The 21,541-nt window shown below is 40.8% G+C and overlaps 4 protein-coding genes across 10 annotated transcripts in view; 1 reads left to right on the top strand and 3 right to left on the bottom strand.

Moving 5' to 3' along the window:
• Nucleotides 1–15: 15 nt before the first annotated feature.
• On the bottom strand, nucleotides 16–1,397 carry LOC134665319 (3-oxoacyl-[acyl-carrier-protein] synthase, mitochondrial). Its single transcript, XM_063522239.1, has one exon. It carries the CDS (start codon nucleotides 1,395–1,397, stop codon nucleotides 66–68), a length of 1,332 nt encoding a protein of 443 aa, XP_063378309.1. The 3' UTR covers nucleotides 16–65.
• Nucleotides 1,398–1,653: 256 nt separating this feature from the next.
• On the top strand, nucleotides 1,654–4,679 carry LOC134665603 (neuferricin homolog). Of its 3 annotated transcripts, none has more exons than XM_063522567.1 (4): nucleotides 1,654–2,071; nucleotides 2,640–2,774; nucleotides 3,826–4,028; nucleotides 4,441–4,679. In XM_063522567.1, the coding sequence occupies exons 1-4, from the start codon at nucleotides 1,796–1,798 to the stop codon at nucleotides 4,607–4,609; spliced, it is 783 nt and encodes a 260-aa protein (XP_063378637.1). In that variant the 5' UTR covers nucleotides 1,654–1,795; the 3' UTR covers nucleotides 4,610–4,679. The 3 variants fall into 3 exon arrangements, with proteins under 3 accessions (XP_063378637.1, XP_063378639.1, XP_063378638.1); XM_063522569.1 differs by having other exon boundaries at nucleotides 1,655–2,066; nucleotides 2,635–2,778; nucleotides 3,842–4,028; XM_063522568.1 differs by having other exon boundaries at nucleotides 1,656–2,071; nucleotides 2,640–2,778; nucleotides 3,842–4,028.
• A 605-nt stretch (nucleotides 4,680–5,284) lies between these two features.
• On the bottom strand, nucleotides 5,285–6,395 carry LOC134665601 (uncharacterized). The gene is made up of 2 exons (XM_063522566.1): nucleotides 6,200–6,395; nucleotides 5,285–6,101 (listed from the first exon to the last, which is right to left on the bottom strand). The coding sequence occupies exons 1-2, from the start codon at nucleotides 6,211–6,213 to the stop codon at nucleotides 5,564–5,566; spliced, it is 552 nt and encodes a 183-aa protein (XP_063378636.1). The 5' UTR covers nucleotides 6,214–6,395; the 3' UTR covers nucleotides 5,285–5,563.
• A 2,187-nt stretch (nucleotides 6,396–8,582) lies between these two features.
• The window catches only part of LOC134665299 (calcium-transporting ATPase sarcoplasmic/endoplasmic reticulum type), a 31,912-nt gene continuing 18,953 nt past the window's right edge, over nucleotides 8,583–21,541 (bottom strand). For 3 of the 5 annotated variants that reach the window (XM_063522199.1, XM_063522200.1, XM_063522202.1), the window contains exons 3-11: nucleotides 20,887–20,904; nucleotides 19,926–20,008; nucleotides 18,147–19,837; nucleotides 17,879–18,068; nucleotides 17,382–17,529; nucleotides 16,161–16,419; nucleotides 14,967–15,111; nucleotides 13,994–14,203; nucleotides 11,131–13,094 (exon numbers count right to left, since the gene is read on the bottom strand). In XM_063522199.1, the coding sequence (XP_063378269.1) occupies nucleotides 12,891–13,094; nucleotides 13,994–14,203; nucleotides 14,967–15,111; nucleotides 16,161–16,419; nucleotides 17,382–17,529; nucleotides 17,879–18,068; nucleotides 18,147–19,837; nucleotides 19,926–20,008; nucleotides 20,887–20,904 (2,948 nt within the window). In that variant the 3' untranslated portion in view covers nucleotides 11,131–12,890. Of the gene's footprint in view, nucleotides 9,226–9,327; nucleotides 9,441–11,130; nucleotides 13,095–13,993; nucleotides 14,204–14,966; nucleotides 15,112–16,160; nucleotides 16,420–17,381; nucleotides 17,530–17,878; nucleotides 18,069–18,146; nucleotides 19,838–19,925; nucleotides 20,009–20,886; nucleotides 20,905–21,541 lie in introns of those variants that run through there. The other 2 variants (XM_063522203.1, XM_063522204.1) reach the window with 2 other exon arrangements.

Genomic DNA, 21,541 nt, shown 5'->3' with positions numbered 1-21,541 from the left:
AAAATACCATTGAAATGTGTGGTATAAATGCCTAATATATTTCTGCTTATCATTAGAAGAACTTATCATAACTGAGCTATACAGAGTGTGGCATTAGTGCCTCCAAAGCCAAAGGAATTTTTTAGGGCTACTCTCTTTTCTGCTTGCCAAGGTTTAGACACTTTGGATACATAATTTAAATCATCAACAGCATCATCTAAGTTCAAGGTTGGAGGTAATATTCCATGGTGGCAAGTGAGCACAGTAAAAACAGCTTCCAGATTGCCTGCTGCCCCCAGCAAGTGACCGTGAGCACCCTTAGTAGATGATACAGAGATATTAGTGCTGTGCTTCTGGAATAGAGCTTTAATTGCTGTTGATTCAATTCCATCACCAACGGGAGTGGATGTGGCATGAGCATTGATGTAAGTTATCTGTTCTTTGTCAATGTTGCTGTCTCGCAGAGCTCTACTCATAGATAACACTGCTCCAGTCCCATCCTCTCTAGGGGTTGTTATATGGGAAGCATCTCCTGATAACCCATAGCCTAATATTTCCGCATACATTTTAGCATTTCGGTTGACAGCATGTTCATACTCTTCTAGGATTAATACAGCAGCACCTTCACCCATTACAAATCCATCTCTCTTCTTGTCAAATGGTCTTGAGGCTTGCTCTGGCGTATCATTGAAGGCAGTACTGAGAGCTCGTAACCGGCAGAAGCCAGCGATAGCTAGAGGACTAATACAGGACTCAGCTCCTCCGCACACCATTACATCAGCATCTCCATTCCTAATAAACCGAAAAGCATCTCCTATTGAATGAGCACCCGTTGCACAAGCTGTTGAAACAGCATGGTTCGGGCCTCTGAGGCCATACTTTATACTTATGTGGCCTGCTGCCATGTTAGGTAATATTCTTGGTACAAAAAATGGGCTAACTTTATTGTAACCTAATTTTAAAGCATCATTTGTATCGCAAACGTCTTTCAAGTCTATCATTCCCATCCCCAAAGCAACACCGGTATTCTCCTTGTCTTTATCAGACTCTGGTAACCATATAGCATCATTTAATGCTTCTGATGTAGCTAAAAGAGCTAAACAAGTAGCCGGAGCCATTGATCTTAAATTGGATTTAGATAGTGCCTTTGTAACATCATCACCTTCTTGCGTCGGTATTAGACCGGCAACTTTACAGGGTAATTTAGAGTATTCCTCCCCTTGAAGGGCTACTATCCCACAGTGACCTTTTAAAAGGTTATTCCATGCTAATTTCGTTCCACAACCTAATGGACTAACTACGCCTAGACCGGTAACCACGACTCTTCGTGCATTTGAAGTTGCATATTTTCTTAACTGGTGATAAAGCTTCATTTTGACAATAAATAATATTGATTTTTGAGCAGCAAACATAACCATATGACTTGACAGGTGATCATGCTGACAGATAAGAAAACAAAAACAACAAAAAGTAGTTGACTTGCATAAACAATATCTTTCATGTTATTTTGTTGGTACTTCTGTATATTAATACGTTTTTATCGAGAATGAGCTCCTGACTGTGAGTACTTGGCTTTATCGCTGCTAAAAAAATATGGGTGCAGCGCACAAGGTCTCAGTGCGGTGCGGTAGGTAGTCTGTTATGGCTATAAATATTGATCCAGTATCTGTCACTGTCCTCTCGGTCATTGACCTTACCACATCACAAATCACAAACCGAAAGTTCAAAATGTTTGCAATTTAAATTCTAATTAATTATTTACCGGTAAAATACGTATCTGTGATAAATTGTATATAAATAAAAATACATTAGAACAATGTTTGGTAAAAAAACAGTTTTGTTTACGGTAATTGTACTTACAGCAAGTGTTTTCTTTAGAACTCGTTTGGAGGAATTGTTTGAAAGTTGTAAAAGTTTACTTTTACGACATGAGAATAATATTGAAGGTATATTCTCGCCTTCACAATTAGCAGAATATAAGGGATTAAAAAAAGATAAACTGTATTTGGCTTTAATGGGTGTTGTTTACGATGTGACGGAGGGCAAAAGGCATTACAGCAGCGATGCACCATATCATTACTTTGTGGGTAAGGTTATTTGTATTTACTTGAAAACCTGTATAAATAGTTACATTTTGGTCCAGTTTCTATATTATAATATTCAGCTGTACAATTTTAAACAGTGGTATGAGTGATGGTATCCAACTTATGATACAAAAGGTTGTTAAGGAATCCTTTCCATTCAGTCCGATCATTCAGGTGAATTTATGTTTCTTTTCTTGTGTCGCGGCACTTACTAAATCTGATATGTGCACAGTTTAAATTCAAATATGAGACATAATTTTGTATGTTGTTCCTAGTTGCTATGATAAATTGTAAGTTTTGGGAGGCGTGGCTCACTCCGCGATTTGGTCGCTTTGCTACAGGTAGCTAAAAGTACATCCGGTCTACCCCAATTTTGGGTTTGCCATAAGCCGCGCGTGGCGCTGTCGCCACCATATCTAGCTATAGTGGCCATATCTGTGCTGATGGTGACAGATGTGTTTTGTTAGAGGGTGAGTTTTCTGTACCTAGTACTATTATTTATTCTGTGGTTTTGGTACATTTTTCTGAATACCATTTTAATAAAAACTGAATAATCTTTTTATTGTTTTAGGGAAGGATGGCTCTCGAGCTTTTATAACAGGAGACTTTCAAGATGAGAGTGAAGACAAGGACAATGTGCTAACTCTGTCCTGTAATGAGTTGTTCAACTTGATCAACTGGAAGAATACCTTAAAAGAAAAATATACATCTGTAGGTTAGTAGAGTCTGGCTACTGAAATTTTACACAAATGTTTGGCGGGAAATTCAAAAAATCTTTGGCTGGTCACACTTTGTTTAGTAGGAATTATAGTTTTGATACTAGACAACATTTTTGATTTTCTGTGCACAAGTAAGGTACCTAAGGAAATAAGTTAAATAAACGCTTACGTGCACTCAAAGTCAGCTCACATAATTTCTACCACTATTTAAAGTACAGTCAACGAAAACACTTATGTTTACGTTGCAATATTTAGATTTTATAGATATTTTTCAGAACTTTTAGCTTTTCCGTTTCTTTATACACTTGTCCTGTTTATGAGATTCAGGCATTAATAAATTCACTTACTTAATCAAAGTAATAGGCAAATGTTAGAACTAGTACTTAAAGTATCAAAATATTTATAGAGCACCAACCTCCTAATTTGTTTACATTTGGTTAGGACTTGTAAACATTGCAGTTTTTCGTTATACAACGCTACACGTCGACATCGCACATTGTCGTAATTATTTACGAGCTTAAATAATAGTTTGCAAACCTCACTCGGTACAGAAATTATTAATATTATTTAAAATAAACCCCTTATAAACCGCAAACAATTTGAATGAATGACATAAATTTACAACTGACTTTTAGCTTTTTTTTAAATCATAGACAATTGGTGATACAACAACGAAATATCTGTCAACAATTTTTGGCTAGCCAGACTCTAGCAATCTTATTATATTTTTTCTTAGTAATTAAATGTAGCATAGGCAACATATATTTTTTTTATAGAAAAATTGCTTGTTAGACACATCTTGTACTATTTATGAAATATAATTTGATACTGATTCAAAGCTAGACTCCACAATAAGCTTTCTCTGTAATATAAATTTAAAACAACATTATAAATTAGGATCTCATCTACAGTTGAGACTTTCCCCATAACCACTGTAAATAGGTAATTTTATTTTGTAAACTGTGCATGATCTAGATTTTAGATAAATTGTGTCTGCATAAAAATGTTTTTTTTTTTTTTGGATTTCATTCCAAGTGCTCTAGTCCAATATCTTTGCAGGTTTACTGATTGGCAGATTTTATGATGAACAGGGAAGAAAAACAGAATATTCGAAATTATTTGATGGCAAAATAGATGAGTGCACAATAGAGAAGGAGATAGCTAAGAAGCAGGAGGGCAAGATTCCGCCATGCAACATGGAGTGGACCTCCAGTGAAGGCACTCGGGTGTGGTGTACAAAGACGAGGTACTATCATTGTTTGTTAGTTGCTTACAGAATGCAGTTATGTGTAGGAATGAGATGGTGTTACATCTTGTTCTTGCTAATCTTGTATATAATATTGTTTTTGTTGTTGCACACCTAACTATCAGTAACATATCTATAAATTTAGACCATGGCCCCATGGCGGTACACAATCGACAGCCCGCCTGCTTCCGGCCGGGCGTCCCTACACTACATCTACATCATGACCCCTTTTGGTTCAGAATCAGAATCATTTATTTTGCTAGACCATTATACAGATGGTACAATTTGTCATGTCAGTAGATGGGTTACATGAATGCATGTTCTGCCACACATGGTATGCAAAACTTACACTGAGTAATACATTTAGCCCCTGCTCTTAAAATACCACTAAGTATACTGTTTCTTTCTACAGCGGTGGCATCTCAAGAGATTGGGCTGGTCTGCCACGCCAGCTCTACAGCCCTGGGGGTCAACAACCTCGCTGCGTCTGTGTAAACCCAGAGGATGATCACTCATCTACACTTTTGAAGACATATGATAATTGCCTAGAAACATCATCCTCATGTTATGTTAAAAATTAACTAAGTAAATGGTGATAATTTTACAGTATTGGTTTTAAGGAATCTCAAATAAATTGTTTAATTTATTAAATTGCTGTAATTATTTGTTACTGATAAATCTAACTATATGGTTAAAATTGGTAGTGTGCTTGTATGCATAGATTTTAATATGTGAAAAACTAATACTGCTTTATAAAGCAGCTGAATTTTACGGTTCGTGTTAAATACTCTAAATTGTGAGCAGTGGCAGCACCTGACAGGTTTAATCGATAGTGCTATAGCCATCGAAATCAGCTACTATATGTGCGCCAGATCAAAATCAGTACTTAAGTTGACTTATGGCCAGTACAGACAACTGCAACTTGTATGGGAACTGCACACCAATGATGCTGCTGGTCTGCAGTTCCCATACAAATTGCAGTCAGGTTGCAGTCTGTCTGTATTGGCCCATAGTAACAGCAGGCGTGGCTCGCTCTGACTTCTTCGCTTTGCAACAGGTAGCTACAAGTACATCCATTCTACACCAATTTTGGTGGCTAGCCAAGACGCATGAGGCGCTGTCGCCACCTTGCGGCCATATCTGTCCTGATCGTAACAGACGCGTTTTATTCGAGTATCTAACAAAGAGTGGTCTTCTGTACCTAGTACTATTAGTACTATTATTTATTTTTATTTGGTTACAGCTAAAACAAAGAATAATCTTCATAACACATTTAATGGCAAATTCTTGAATTACAATGTTGAACTTTCACATTAAGAATAGATTGATGGGATATTGGGATGATACCATAGGTAACATAATTATTAATTAAATTAATAGCCACTTACTGACTGAGCAAGCAGCCTTGCAAGGAAATTGCTGCATGAAGCAGCTTGGTTAGAGGAGATGTGCCTTACCCATGGCATTGAGGCTAACCAATGTGCTTTGCACAGTAATTTCCTCTCTAGGCGGCTTGTTCTATGTGACCTGCCTAATTACACCTTATCTGTAGTTTTATTAGTAATCATTGATTCTGTTTGTACTTCATCTAACTCCAAGCTATTAATAGTCTCTAAAAATACTTTCATTGGTATCTTCTTCCTGTTTAAAAATGCTCTGTTTCCCAATAACTTTTTGATTTTAGCTCTGCGCTTCTTTATTTTATCCTTGGTATACTGGTTCCCAAGCTGGAATGTTAGCAGTCTTTTCACCTTTCTCCCTCCAATAAAAGTTTCAGTCTCATTATTTGGCTTTGGATCCTCGTATATTGTTTCTAATGTTTGTGATAATGTTTTCACTTTTTTGTTGAGATAAAGGGCCTCTATTTGTTTGGGGTTTGCATTCTCTGTCATTATGTGGTGTTTGCGTGGCCTCATACTCACGCGTCTGTTAGACGGCTTGCTTAGTTCTGGAGTAAGCGATTTTCTCTTACGCAGCACACGTGCCGCAGATACTTGCGTTTCCCGCAAGCTATCCTCGTCTACCTCCATAATATCTAACTTTGCCATTTCTGTCGGCAACTCGCACGCTTCTCTGTAAAAAATATAAGACGTGCAGTTGAAAGAAGCAGTATTTAAAGCGTCATGGAATCAACTTCCAAGTAAAACAAGTTTTGAATCTACTATACCAACCTTGATGGTTCCATTTCGTGAGAAGGGCGTTATTCCATATTAATTATATTACACTACTAGTACTTATTCTTCATAAACTATAGTTTTCATTCAGATCTAAACAATGGATCGCACCAGTCACAAGCCACAATGATTTTCTATAAATCGAACGCTTACTTTTTGAACGTTTGATTTGACAGACAGACAGACAGATGTGAAAGGAAAACCCAGAAATCCACAGGTAACAAGATAAGAATCACAATATTCACTTGTTTATGAGGCAAGTGCCAACATTACCAAACTTAAATTTCTTCTAAGGCTTCATTTACACGAGAGTTTTTTCAACTCGCGTTAAAAAAGCGTTTAGCCCGCTCCAGACTATGCGCGTGAATCGCGGGCGAAGCCGCGAACGCGAGTGTGGAGTCGATTTCGCTGTCTGCGAACGCACGAGTGTGGAGGGGGCTTTTGAATGACACAAATCTCACACAAATGGATGTGTATTTATAATTTATTCACACGATGGCGTTGACTTTAATCCTTGGTCGTTAAATCGAATTTAGAGTGCGGATAGATTAAAGCGCTTTTTTAACGCGCGTTGAAAAAGCTCTCGTGTGTATGGGGCCTAATAGCCGTAACACAAAGAGATTTCTTCTACAGGGCGTCCCACGGCTATGCCACATGGAGGGAAAGTACCCTGAATATTGTAGATGGAACATTTTACTGAAAGAAGACATTATTTTAATTAAAAAAACGATTTAAACTGCATTCATAGATTTTAAATAATTACATGTTTGAACCGGGAATCGAACCCTCTACACGAGAAAAAAAACATCCTGTAGCTTTTATCATACCGATCAAAAGGCTTCATCATAGGGATTATTTTTTGCTAAATAACAGTGTCAGAAATAAAAGGAAGCTCAAGCGGCTCGCGGCGCGTCTCGTGGCTCGTCTCGTGGCTCGCGCGACCGGCTAGGACAGTCACCATGTATAAAATATTTTACTACAAAAAGGCGCGAAATTCATATTTTCTATGGAGAGTCAACTGTTCGCGGCTACATTTTTTAAAATTGCTGCTTTTTTTACTAACAAAATTGGTGTGCTAGAGTCAGTCATTCTTTGGTCACCACCCTACCAAGGCGTAAAGTCGAAAATCTTACAACGCTTGATAAAAAGCACCACCACCATCGTATGAATTAATACATGTATACCCATTTGTGTCATTGATAAAGCGCTCGTGTGTGGTTCCTTACGGTATTTGCCTTTAAAACAGAACAATCAATAACATTATATTTTCTAATTGATTGGAGAGTTAAAGAGCTCCACTGATATGATGACTTAGGACTTAAGGATTTTTTCCTTTACCTACCTAGACTTACAAGTCTTTTACAGATTTTTGTACTAAGAACTTCTCATCAATTATTTCAAATTCAATCGCATACGATTTTAGCTACATTGCGGACTGTTGGTTACGAGCAATTCAACCTACCGATCAAAACCCGCAATATAATGAAACTCGCATGCGAGTTCTCGCATCTTCTAAATGAGCCCTTATAATTGTTGTATTGATGGTGCTGTGCGGCTCCATACATTGCGCGCTTACTCTGTTCGTCAATAGATTTTTCTCAAAAATGGACGGCAAAGTCGACTTTGCCGTCTAAAAAATTGGTCGCGAAGCGCGGAGTTTATGGTCAGTCAAAAATTAAAAAGTTAAAAACATTGCAGTCTCGATTTTGGGACTGCAATGTTGCATACAAATTCCATTATTTGTCGAGTTCCAAACTTTTTAAAAGTTCAAATGGCCATATCAAATGAAGGCACAGGCCCATTAAACAGCCAAACAGATGATTAGTACCGCGACTATTTAGTTGTCTCAAATAGGTTGGCGTATTTTTGGCAGAAAAATACACTTCAATTTTTTTTATTAAAAAATAAAAAGGCGGCAAGGGCTTTTCTCTGTGAAAATATATACGTAAGAACGTTGCTTTTGTAAAATGTTTCTATGATATTTATGTTTATTGCACCATTTTTGAGAAAAGCACTATATATGACTCGGCTGGAAGGCTACTTGCTAGCTTCGGATTCAATTAAACGGACTCCCAAGGTCGTCCGTTTAAAACGAATCCTCAGCCTGCAAGTAGCTACTTCCGAGCCTCGACAATAATGTACTAATATCGTCTGACAATCAATGAATCTGTGGGTAACTTCGCGCTCTTATCGCAGAAAACTGGGAGTGGGAGATCGATAAGAGGACTCGTCCACGCTAGCGACATCTAGTAACGGTGGCCAAAATCCAGTTCGGTAAGCGAAACCAGCGGAGTAACTACCCACATTATAGATGATTTACATAGGATACCCAATTATTATGTCACAGTATGCAAGGGTCGGTTACCAAATAAAACAAAGGTGGTTTTATAACGATTTATTGTACAAAACAATAATACATTAAAATGTACAGGTATGTTTAAATTTTTGGACTTGATTACGTCCATCAAACACTGGACATGTATATCCTTCCCAGACATCATATTGCTCGTCGATGCTTCAGCACTAATAGACGAACATAGACTTAGCTCTAGATAAGCAAACTAGGTTAAAAGATAATAAAAATATAACAATAAATTAATAATGAGAATGCTGTCAACTTAAGTACACATTGTCTATCGCACTGTTGTTGTCGACGGGCACCATGTAGTCTTTAATAATAGAACGACGTAATTTAACAAATTGAATAAACCTCCTAAGCATACTGTATAGTATATACACATTATGAACAACATAAGTCCTCTCTGATGAAGTAGATCGTAGCGGGCGTGAAGTAGCGCCCGCGCCGCCGTCCGCGCCCGCCGCTGCCGCCCGTCCTGCGTCCTGTCCCTACTCAGACCTGGTCGCCGGCCAGAGTGACAACGCTACGCGACTTTCACTTATACACATCTAAAAGCCAATCGGTTATTACAACGGGAGACGAGAGCGGTAGAAGTGGCAGAGAGAAGCGGGTGAGGAACTACGAATCGGTGGCGTTTACCACTTGTCAATGACTTGCTCGTTCGCTGCAAAACAATGTTAGCGTTAGTGTGCGCTCGGACGGGTGCGGCGGCCAACTCACTCGACTTAATATTTTATGCAGAGATCACAACCGTGTCGAATTTAACTTAAATGTGTAGTTTCACTGCGGGATCACATCAAACAATGAGTGTTCATGGATTTGTGCGTGCAGGCGCTGCGGCGGAGTGTGGCGCTTACTGCACCTTCACGTGTGGCTGGGCTGGGGGCAGACAACACGACGTTAGTGCATGCGGGGTGCATACGACACGGGACAACAAAGGACGCGCGGCTGACCCGCGGCACCGGGCCGGGCAGCCGCGCGCTGTAAAAGTTTTGCAACTACCCTCATTTGGCCCCAGGAACCATGTCTACTATGTATTGTGAACTCATATAAATTACATCACATCTCATGATTCGGTTAAATTATGTTCTAATGTATGGGCAAGAAAAACAAATTATAGCCAGCATTCAATGAATGTAGTATGATACCTTTGGGTATGGTGCTTTACGCACACTAGCGTCCCTCCCCCTCCCCCTGACGCAACCCCCCCTTTTAGCTTGAAATATGTCCCGGTTTACGGTTTTTTTTTATTTTTGAGAAAAGTATTAGAGTTAGGAAAAAAGTGTCAAGGTAATAATCCTTAATAAATTTTAAACAAAAAAGGTTATATACAACTTTTTGGTAAGACTCACACTCTCACACTCACACATGTATTAACTTGTTGAAATTCAGTATAAGTTAGTAGGTGATAGTACTGAAATAAAACTAATACGGAGAATAAGCTTGCAAGCTTATTCTTCGTGAAGATTTCTTTCAGTACTGTCACGTACTATGTTATATTGAACTTCAACAAGTTTTTCAACGGTTAAATTTTGTCGAAGTTCATCTAGCTAAAACATCAATATGGTGCGTCGTATCAAAAAAATGAATATAACCTTTTTTGTTAAGAATTTAATAGGGAACATTTCTTTCATTGACACTTTTTTCCTATATTGTATACTTTCCCCAAAAAACAAAAAACACTCTCAACCGGGACATATTTCAAGCTAAAAGGGGGGGTTGCGTCAGGGGGAGGGGGAGGGACGCTAGTGTGCGTAAAGCACCATACCCAAAGGTATCATACTACATTCATAGAATGCTGGCTATAATTAGTTTTTCAAAAAACACAATTTGACCGAATTATCACATATTCCTTGAGCCATGGGTAGAATAATTAAATTTTGGTAAATTTTAATAAAAAAACAGCTTCAGTATACTTGTCAAAACTTGGAATAAAGAACAATGAAGAACAGGGAAGTTAAAACAAAGCTCGTTATAGCTGTTGATCATTTAAATATAGCAATAATAAAATGGTCTCTTTGCTCACGATTTCCTTCATTGTTTAAATATTTTAATTGATTTGCCAAATAACAAAATAAAGTCAAATTGAAATTTTGAAAAAAATGTAGCCAATAAGCAATTTCCACAAGCTTGCAAAACTTTTAGTACAATCAGTGTTAGACGGATAACACAACACAGGTTATTTGTAGTGATGTTATGAGTGTTGGTGGGTCAAAATCACGACTGATTTCTTTTGATTTTTGAAGTGTCTTTACATTTTGACGATATTCCTGGATTTTTCGGTAATAGTCAGCAACCTCCACCAGACAATCAAAAATATCATCAAAATGCCGAATTATTTCATCGAAAATGAGTTCAAACAAATTAGGGAGCCTAAAGCGCTCTGATTACTAAACACATGGGTCTTTGGAACACTCAAGGTCCATATAGACAGGGGCTGTGAAGCAGGGTCTGACACAGGAGTTTCCATTCCTCACCATTTGAGTTTTTAATAACACACAGGTACAAATATCGCTACTGGGATAGTGTAGTGCATGGGGTGTCACAACACAGGGAAAATAATTCAAAGTTTAATTCTCGACAATTTTTAATCAATGTAAAATATGTATAAACGACTGTACATTTTAAATAAGTAATTAATTTGTGTAACTGTAAAGTTGGAGGAGATTGGGGCACACGGGGCATGCCTTCAGTCATTGTGCAGTGTACAGACAGAATGTTCATTAAATTCAATATTGGTTGTCGGTCTCTTACCTCATAAATAGTGTTGAAATATTTCAATAACAGTAATAAATAACATAGTTAACTTCACACCAAACTGCACTCGTTTAATTCGTATAGATACCATGCAATGTACACATGCGGGATTAAATACACTAGTATATAATGTATACTTATGTACGTACGGACCTTGTACCATAACAAATTTTGATTTTCTGGGATGGATTTGAAACTTAAAATAGTATTATGTCTCGCTAAAAATCAAATTAGTTATTAGAAAACTTAAATTAATTCATTGTATAAACGTTAAGTATAAAGTACCAAATAAAACCTTAGCATCAAACGTTCGTACATACATCAACTATATTGCTTTTAGACTCGTCCAATATTAATTTGTAATAACTATCATATTTATGGAACTTGAAATACATTAACACTGAAGAAATCTAGGTAAGTATTCACAACGTGGTATTTAAGTTAAATATTGCTCTCGTGTCATTTGTATTTCAAAAAAGAAAATAAGTTATCACAAATTATCATTTGAAATAAATGTCAGTGGTTGGTTAAACATACAGATCAAAACATTCATGTTAATATAATGGTTACAAAATCAGCGGCAAAATGCGTTCTGGAATACAATCTGAAGTAAGAATAAAGAAATGCATTAATAAATGTTAACAAGCGAGCAAAAAGGTGACAGGACAGAGAGAGTTCCTTGCACGAATATACTTCCCCTGAGCACGTAGTGTTACCACGACCCTAACCCTACACTTACAATAATTTACACTAGGCTAACAATGCACATTACTATATTATAGTAAAGTTGAATATAATTATGTCAGCAGTCCACAGGGACAAGGTACTGAGCCGCGTGCGAGCTGAGATATTTTCAAAAAGGAGCTTCCTTACACAGCACAAAGATCATAATCATACATTAAAATGCTAAAATACTAACTCATATTTTTAAATCAGTAAACCAATAGGTATTTGGTGTTGTTATTACAATGAAGGTGTTCACAGCCACTTCACGCGGGGAGGAAAGTATAATGGTTCCTCGTATATGAGCTCCAAACTAGTTATTGTCTCGCACATAACGCTAACGCTCCGCTCGGGCGCCCGCCGGCAGGCTGCACGTGTACACACGGCTCGTGCACGTGTATACTACACGGGCACCGACACTACAATGTCCGCCTCGTCCGTCTCCGACACCGTGCACTGGTCACTCCACTCGGTGCTGGGATTAGCATTCAAACTGTTAGGTACTGTGGTGAGCCGAGCTCAGTGTCCGAGGGTTCCACAGTAGGAATCCGCGCGCTACCCACTTTTATAATACAAAACTGTTCAAAATCTATACAAATAACTAAGTACTAAGTGAGGGCAGTCTAAAACCACAAATCAACTCGTGGCTGTTAAGTTTTAAGAAAAAAAAAAACAGTTCGAAATATGCCCAGCGTAAGCTGGTCACAGATTGACTAGTGTCAGCCGGGGCCCAAAAGGGTCGGATAGAAAAAATGCGCGGTATAAGTGGGTGGCGCGTGTTTCCAGTCGATCGGGAGGTTACGTGTGCACGGGGGGCACGGGGCACGGATCACGGGGGGCACACGCGGCCTATAGAGGGCCGTAGATTATGAGGCCGAAGAAGACGGCCCACATGAGCACAATCCACTGCATGCCGTCGAGCCAGTTGCGCTCACCGTCGGAGATCTTGCGCGCGACGAACTTGAGCACCTCGTCCAGCAGCACCACCGGTATCGAGAACTTCATCACCGTCAGCCACTCGTCGATGGACAGCGGCGTCACCTGGAACACGGCCTGCGATACGCGGCCACAACAAACGGTTAGCGTGACTTACATGCACATTCGGTGAACCAGTTCATCCTGGCTGATACCGATTGTACAGGTGGCAATACGTAGGGGTCTGTGCGTGATTTAAATTAGGAAGGAGTAAAACGAAGTACATATTATGAATGGGTGAAATGATTCATCTCTAGACACGTGAAATAAATCTGGCTCTGGTCACTCAAATACGACTATCAAACATTTTTGGAGAGTTAACCTTTTGAACGCCACAAACGGCAATTGACGCCAACGCAAAATCGTGACAACGACGCCAAAGACGGCATTTGACGTCGATCGTTTTTTGATGAAAATCCACTGAAAAATACCCCACTTTTAGGTTGGCATTATTTATTCACAAAACTAAATTTTACCCTCGTGGCGTCAGTGGTACGGCAAATGGATGCGCCGTTTGGCGTTCAAAAGGTTAATAGATCTTACATGTATATTATGCAGTTGCACATGATCGTATTATTTTTCTGATACGGTAAAGATATGAATCTGTGTAAACTTTCACTAAATCTGTAGAAGTAGGTGTTTTCTTTATGCGTTCATTTATCTTAAGTCGCAACCTTTTTCCAGGCATGGTACGATTTATCGACCACATGAATTTCAACTTTAGCTTTCCGATTTAAGGTTCAAATTACATTGCACTTTCGGGAAAAGTGACTTGTCTTCAAATTAATCATCAAAGCTTAGTTTACCAAGGATTAATTGATATAATTATGTATATTTGGATTTTTTGGGAAAACTTTGTAGATTGGTCAACCACTTTATGCCAACTTAAAGTGTCTCTAAATGATAACTTGACCATTTGTCCAATATTATGTTATAATTATATAGTTGTTAGTAGGCAAGTTGTAGACGCGACTCACCGAGAGGACCTCGACGTAGAGAATGACGAAGTGGAGCGTGAAGGAGAGAGCCATGGAGCCGACCAGCCACAGGTTGGACCAGGGCGGCATGGTGACCAGCGACTGGTTCTCCGACAGCGAGTTCATGGCGTTCAGCATCTCGATGGTCACCAGCACGGACAGCGCCATGGTCATAGGGTGAGGGTCAGTGAAGATCTTGCAGTCGACGCCCTGGGAATTAACGTGCAACGTTAGTGGTGTCCACTCATTTACAGATTTAGTTTTTTATCCAATACGAAAATTGGATATTTTTCTTGATATAATATTGACAAATATCATAAGTATCATAACTAATGGCACTTCAATATATTGTTGTTATTTAAGGCCAGCTATACTGCTGCAAGAATGGGATAGAAGGTTATAATTTTAGAAGTAATGAAGTAAAATCATATAATTCACCTAAAGATGGTAAGATCTACTTCAAATTTAGTATTTTTAATGCAAGAAAATTTCCCCTAATGACTAAAAGATGTTTGTTTACACATTTATCTATCAAAACTTTATTTGCAACTACAAATTGTAATCTGCATGCTGTGTAAGATAACAGTGTTGTACGTGTTATCAAATATTAAATATATAAATGATGTGTTATATGTTATGTAATATCGATGTAAATAGTTGTAAATATGAAATACTGTAATTGACATGTAAAACTATGTTTTATAAAGGAATAAATGAATGAATGAATGAATATTAATTTTCAATATATGCGTTTTTATTTTGAATAATATTTGTTGAACCAAACAAGCTACGTTAACCTACTGTAAGTTTACCCTAGTTATAGAGAAAACTCTCTTTGAGTTTTCTTAACAATTTGGACGCCACGCGTTTCGTGTGCGGCGCGTCGGCAAAACCTTGTCGGAATTTACGAATGTATTGGACGCGCGCGATAGTTGACGTCTATAGCGGTGAAAGGGTTGAATGTAAAGGTTACCTTCCAGTCGTCACCGCCGCCGAGGCACTGCAGGTGGTGGGTGAGCTGCCAGTAGGTCATCTGCGGGCCGTACGGCGAGTACATGAACCACCACGACGCGGCGCCCACGGTCGCGGCACCGACGTACCCACCGATAGCCATGTACCTTTAAAATTCACATGTTTTAGAGGACTGTTGTAAACGGTACCGTTACAGTTATTGAAACTTTATACTAAAATGAATTCTGTTTGTAGGTGAATAAAATAAATTTTTAGTTTAGGGCGGCCAGTTACTGGCGAATTACTTTACGATTATTTTGAGTTGAGATTGGCTTTATGGCTTTATGGTTGCGTCTGGATAGAATAGATTCCTCGAAAAAAATTAATAGCCAAGTGTTGTGTGGTTGAGACTCCCAGCTATGAAACACACGAAAAAGTAGGACACGATAATTTAAATACGATTCAGACATTTGTTTGTTTCATACTGGAGTCTGGGACTGGGATACTTTTTCCATAATCGTTGTGAAGGCAAAGGGTGTGATAAACTTTAGCAGATGTAGATGTTACAGATAAGGTATGCGCAGTTTTAAAAGCTTAAGTTAAAACACGAGTGTTACAATAATGATTAGCAATAGATAATCGCAATCAATGATACAGTTGAGTCACCCTGATGTATACATGTATCAACTAATATCAAACAACAGCTTCTAACGCATCATTCGCACTCGTGAATCATGAGAGTTCGCCCCTTTTGAATTCTTTTCACCACACCAGCTCGGAAAGGCTTACTCGCTTCAATAACTGATAGCAAAGTTGCATTTTATTCACATGTGAGGCAAAGTAATCAAATGCAAATTTTTAGATGTTTTCTTATGTTTGCTGGTAGAATTTACTTTTAAATAATGATAAATATTGAATAACATTACTTTGATTAAATTTGGTTTGATTTTGTTTGATATTTTACATTGAATATTTTCTTTGGGTTGGTGTGGTGAAATATTTTGTGTTTCACTCGGGGGCAAATTTTGTTTAACCCTCGTGCTTTGAAACTCTCGCAACACTCAAGATTCAATTTTGGAATCTTTCGCTTGCTCGGGTATCAATATTAACACGAGTGGTTAAACAACAACTTTGCCCCCTTGTAAAACAAATAACTATTTCAGCTCTGTGACATAATCTCAAACTGTGTATCACATGTGTGTATTTTTCACGTTACCTGAAGAACAGCCAGCCAGAGATGAGACCCTCATCAGCCTTGCGGGGGGGCTTGTCCATGATGTCGAGGTCAGGGGGGTTGAAGCCGAGGGCCGTGGCGGGCAGACCGTCAGTGACCAGGTTGACCCACAGCAGCTGCACGGGGATCAGAGCCTCGGGCAGGCCCAGCGCGGCCGTCAGGAAGATGGACACCACTTCACCAATGTTGGATGAGATCAGGTAGCGGATGAACTGTTTCATGTTGTTGTAGATGGCACGGCCTATGGACAGGATGAATCGTTTTTGTAGTACAAAATAGAGTTTTTATTTTAAAAATCTGCTGCGAAGAAATGGGGCGCCTGGCACCGAAAGTGTTAACCAAAATTGGCACAATTGTATAGTATATTGCTCAAGTATAAACTTCCGTGAATAGCGAATGTTCATGAACTGTAGGGGGCAGCATTGGAGCCCCTATTTATTTATTTGCGAGAAGTGACAATTTCAAGTTAAAAAGAGGCTTTGTGATCTTATTAAATAGTGGGTAGCGTGAAAATGGAACATCAAGCGTGCAAGATTGCTTTCTACTTCTGTTTCATAATAATTACAAAAAAAAAGGCTGATTTACAATTAGTCTAACTTCGCCAATAAACATATATGTTTTTAGGAAATTCAACAATAATTTATGACAACATTTAAGTAACTATGGACTCATACAGGTTTCGCAGTCGAATGCTGATAGCGACCCTGCGGCACCTCATCTAAGGAGGAGTCGGAATTCGTTAGTGATTTTAAACGGTAGTCCTCCACTGGTTAGTCCGTTATCCTCCCTGGTTAACCCGGACCAGGTGGCATGCGTAAACGCATTTCCCCAACATAAAAAAACCGGGCAAGTGCGAGTCGGACTTGCGCACGAAGGGTTCCGTACCATAATGCAAAAAAAAACGGTCACCCATTCAAGTACTGACCACGCCCGACGTTGCTTAACTTTGGTCATAAATCACGTTTGCTGTATGGGAGCCCCACTTAAATCTTCATTTTATTCTGTTTTTAGTATTTTTTGTTATAGCGGCAACAGAAATACATCATCTGTGAAAATTTCAACTGTCTAGCTATCACGGTTCGTGAGATACAGCCTGGTGACAGACGGACGGACGGACGAACAGCAGAGTCTTAGTAATAGGGTCCCGTTTTACCCTTTGGGTACGGAACCCTAAAAAAGGTTCCAGATTTGCTGTGAACATACCTTCCTCAACAGCGGCGACGATGGATGAGAAGTTGTCGTCAGCCAGCACCATCTCGGCGGCGGACTTGGCGACGGCGGTGCCGGAGCCCATGGCGATACCGATCTCGGCCTTCTTCAGGGCGGGGGCGTCGTTCACACCATCACCAGTCTGTCGAGAGGTTACAATAAGTTTAGACAAGTTGGTAGTTTCATTTTCTACTACGGTTAATAGTCTATAAGCTCTTTTGTCGCTTATATCTGTTGCGTTTGTAGGGTTTGTATACATACTCTACTTAAGAAGGTCGGTAGAGCAGAAGTAGCCAAGTTCTTCCTTTCTGACTGTGTCTGAGCGACGTGTTGTTGTTAATTGAAAAGTACTGTTGGTATTCTTTTATTAAGTTAGAATCAAGAACGGTTTTGCGTTCCTCTAAATTTGTCCATGAGTGTATAAATAGGGCAGAGTAATCTAATATATAGTTATCATAATTTTAGTCTTGTGTATGTGTAGTTGTACTGACCATAGCGGAGATCTCGTTCATGCTCTGGAGGAACTCAACAATCTTGGACTTGTGTGCGGGCTCGACGCGGGAGAAGAGGCGCGCGCGGGCGCAGGCGGCGCGCTGCTCGGAGACGGGCAGGTCGTCGAACTCGCGGCCCGAGTACGACTTGCCGGTCGTGTCCTCGTCCTCGGTGAACACGCCGATACGTCTGCAATGTCAACCATACATTATAACATGCCCAAGTTTCCCTAACAAAACAAAGAAACGAATGATAAATTATATCGACCTGCAGATAGCCTCAGCGGTAGCCTTGTTGTCGCCGGTGATGACGATGACGCGGATACCGGCGGCGCGGCAGCGGACGATGGAGTCGAACACCTCCTTACGGGGAGGGTCCAGCATGCCCACGACGCCGACGAAGGTGAGGTTGACTTCATAGGTGTAGAACTTGGTGGAGTCGCCGAGGTCCATCTCGTCGGGCTTCATCGGGTTGTCCGAGGTGGCGAGGGCCAGGCAGCGGAGGGTGTCGCGGCCGGTACCGTACTGGCGGGTGAGGTCCAGGATGCGGTTCTTCAGGGTGGAGTTGAGAGGCACCTTAGCGGTTCCGACGCGAGCGTGCGTGCAGCGCTCCAGCACGCCCTCAGGCGCGCCCTTAACGAAGAGCTTGGGGCCGGTTCCGAGACGAGAGGGCTTCAGGGGGGTGCAGTAGGAGGACATAGACTTCCTGTCACGGGAGAACTCAAGAGTGAACTCCTTCTTCCACTTGGTCTCGATCTCCTGGCGGACGACGATGGCGGACGAGCGGCGGTCGAGGCCGGTCTTGGGCACGTTGAAGGGGTTCATCTTCTCGGCGAGCACAATCAGGGCGGTCTCGGTGGCCTCACCGACCTTCTCGAAGGCCTGCTTGAACTCGTTGAAGTCGATGGCGGAGTCGTTGCACATGACGCAGATGGTGCCCAACTCGTGAAGAGCGTCAAACTCGGAAGCCTTGACCTTCTGGCCCTTCAGGTAAACGTCGCCGATGGGTTCGTAGGTGGAGCCGGTGATTTCGAATTCCAGGAAGCTGCTGTCGCCACCCTCGATCTTCTCGAAGATGAACATGCGGGAGACGGACATCTGGTTGGTGGTCAGAGTACCGGTCTTGTCAGAGCAGATAACGGAGGTGCAACCCAGGGTCTCGACGGAGGGCAGTGACCTGACGATGGCGTTCTTCTTGGCCATACGCCTGGTGCCCAGAGCGAGACAGGTGGTGATGACGGCGGGCAGACCCTCGGGGATGGCGGCCACGGCAAGAGCGACGGCGATCTTGAAGTAGTAGACGGCGCCCTTGATCCAGCTGCCTCCGTGGGCGGGGTCGTTGAAGTGTCCGATGTTGATGGCCCAGACGGCGACGCAGATGACGGAGATGACCTTGGACAGCTGTTCACCGAACTCGTCGAGTTTCTGTTGCAGGGGGGTCTTGATCTCCTCGGTCTCGGACATTTCAGTTCTGATTTTACCGATAGCAGTGTTGAGACCGGTGCCGATGACGATACCGCGGGCCTTGCCGGCGGCGACGTTGGTGCCGGAGAATAGGATGTTCTTCTTGTCCTGGTTGACGGCGCGAGGGTCGGGAATGGCGTCAGTGTGCTTGATAACCGAGACGGATTCGCCGGTCAGGATAGACTGGTCGATACGGATGGTGGTGGAGTAGATCTTGACCAGGCGGATGTCGGCGGGGATCTTGTCGCCGACGGACACCTCTACGATGTCGCCGGGAACGATCTCCTTCGCTCGTATCTTCTGTACGCCTGATTTGTCGCCTCTGACTACTTTACCCATCTCGGGCTCGTATTCTTTTAAAGCTTCGATGGCGGATTCGGCATTTCTTTCCTGCCATACTCCTACTACAGCGTTCGCAATAAGAATAAGTAAAATAACGAATGGCTCCACGAAGGCTGAGAAAGCATCTTCGTGTTCTTCAAATAAAGCTAATACCTGGAAACAAAAAACGTCTTGTAAGTTCATTTATTACTCTATATGCTCTTTAAGGTTATCAAATGTAGTAAAAAATACCAATACTCACGAAAGAAATAATAGCGGCTAACAACAAAATCTTGACTAAAAGATCATCGAACTGTTCCAGGACTAACTGCCATATACTTTTGCCTGAAATACAGAAATGTAACATTAATCACACAGAAGTAATTACACCTTAGATCCAAGATTTAAGGTTTTTTTTTATTATAACATTTACCATCCGGTCCGCCTCTATTATAGGGTTTTATTTTCACCCTGATCGATAGCCGGAATCTTATCCGTACAGTTCTAAGGTCACTCATGAATGTTACATCGTAGTATAGTTTTTCCCAATATTTCAAGTAACAAAAGAGTTTCGAGGGCCACTAGCGGCTTCCAATACGGCGATAGCCACAAAAGGGAACGAGGTCGAGATTCGAGATACCACGGGAAAAAATACGTCTCGATTTCAGTGACATACATTTTTGTGGCATTTTTCATCATTCGGCAAACGGAAATTGCTGCATAAACAAATTCGTTGATACAAACTTGACTACAGAGCCAATGAATACGTTCGATTCAGATAATTTTTACACGAAACATTAATCGGCTGTACCATCAAACATAGCAATTTCATTTCACTGTCGATAAAATGAATCAGATTCGTTCTTTATAATTTTAGAGTTTTATGAAGCCGCAAGATGTATTTTTACAAGCATAATATCGCTGTTCCCCGTGTGGTACGCTAATATTCATCTCGGCGAGGCGACTTCGCTACGTGCTTAATCACATTTCACGGTTCCGAGGTAAATAAAATTTGACGCAGCCGCCCTTGACACAGTTAGGTACGCTCGAACTCTTCAAGTATGAATTTACAACTTACCGCGACTCACTTAAGCCACAGTAAACAATATGAATGCGTAATAAGTCCTACTACTGATATACGTTCACGTGTCTGCTATTCACGCCGAAACGACTTCTAAGCGCGTTAAAGGATAAAGATTTGTTTGTACTCGTCCGGTGCTTACCTTCCTCTGTGGGCAGTTCTGAAAAGAGGGAAAAAACATAATTAGAGCTTTGAATAAAACATCAAAGGAGTAAATTTAACAGACGATAAACCAGTCAGAGCAGGCATGCGATCTATCTCGGTAGTTACGATCGCACATAAATACATTCCGGTATGGCGTATGTATAGTTCGGCGGCACGGTCGGCGGCAAAGCGCTCTATCGATGGCTGATGGACATGGCATAGTATATGTGTTGCGTCAATACTTCCACGCCGGGCTGATAACGCTCTCCTTGCCGCCTATCAGCTAACCCAAACAGGTTGCTAATGCGAAACTAAACTACGCAGGTATCGCTGATTCGCTGAATAAATAAAACGCACGTGCCTATACTGGAGGCCGCGGCGACTGACACTTGGCTAAATATATTAAGAAACGGCATTCCTTTGCAGGTTGAGACTTAGCACGTTCAGTTGTGTGCTTAGATGAGATTAACTTTATTATCGAGTGTAAGGTTAGGCCGGTGACCTGAGCGTTGACCTCGTTACGTAGCGTCTAACCTAACGTCATCACAATGTTTCAAATCTAATTTAGTTCACAGCCGTAATGAATTTAACATGCATTCGTGACGAGTGACCCATAAATTTAGCTCAGAATGTTATCACGTATTATTTATTTG

Source organism: Cydia fagiglandana, chromosome 6 (assembly GCF_963556715.1).
Source record: "Cydia fagiglandana chromosome 6, ilCydFagi1.1, whole genome shotgun sequence".
NCBI classification, from domain to species: Eukaryota; Metazoa; Arthropoda; class Insecta; order Lepidoptera; family Tortricidae; genus Cydia; species Cydia fagiglandana.
The sequence above is the reverse complement of the archived record's forward strand: the minus strand, read 5'-3'. Positions and strand labels throughout refer to the sequence as shown.

Bases quoted from the DNA above. Each gene is read 5' to 3' on its own strand.
- LOC134665319 (XM_063522239.1), bottom strand. From the start codon at position 1,397: ATGGTTATGTTTGCTGCTCAAAAATCAATATTATTTATTGTCAAAATG.
- LOC134665603 (XM_063522567.1), top strand. From the start codon at position 1,796: ATGTTTGGTAAAAAAACAGTTTTGTTTACGGTAATTGTACTTACAGCA. The intron at 2,775-3,825 runs GTAGGTTAGTAG...CAAGTGCTCTAG, and splicing joins TAAAAGAAAAATATACATCT to TCCAATATCTTTGCAGGTTT. The intron at 4,029-4,440 runs GTACTATCATTG...TTCTTTCTACAG, and splicing joins GTGTGGTGTACAAAGACGAG to CGGTGGCATCTCAAGAGATT.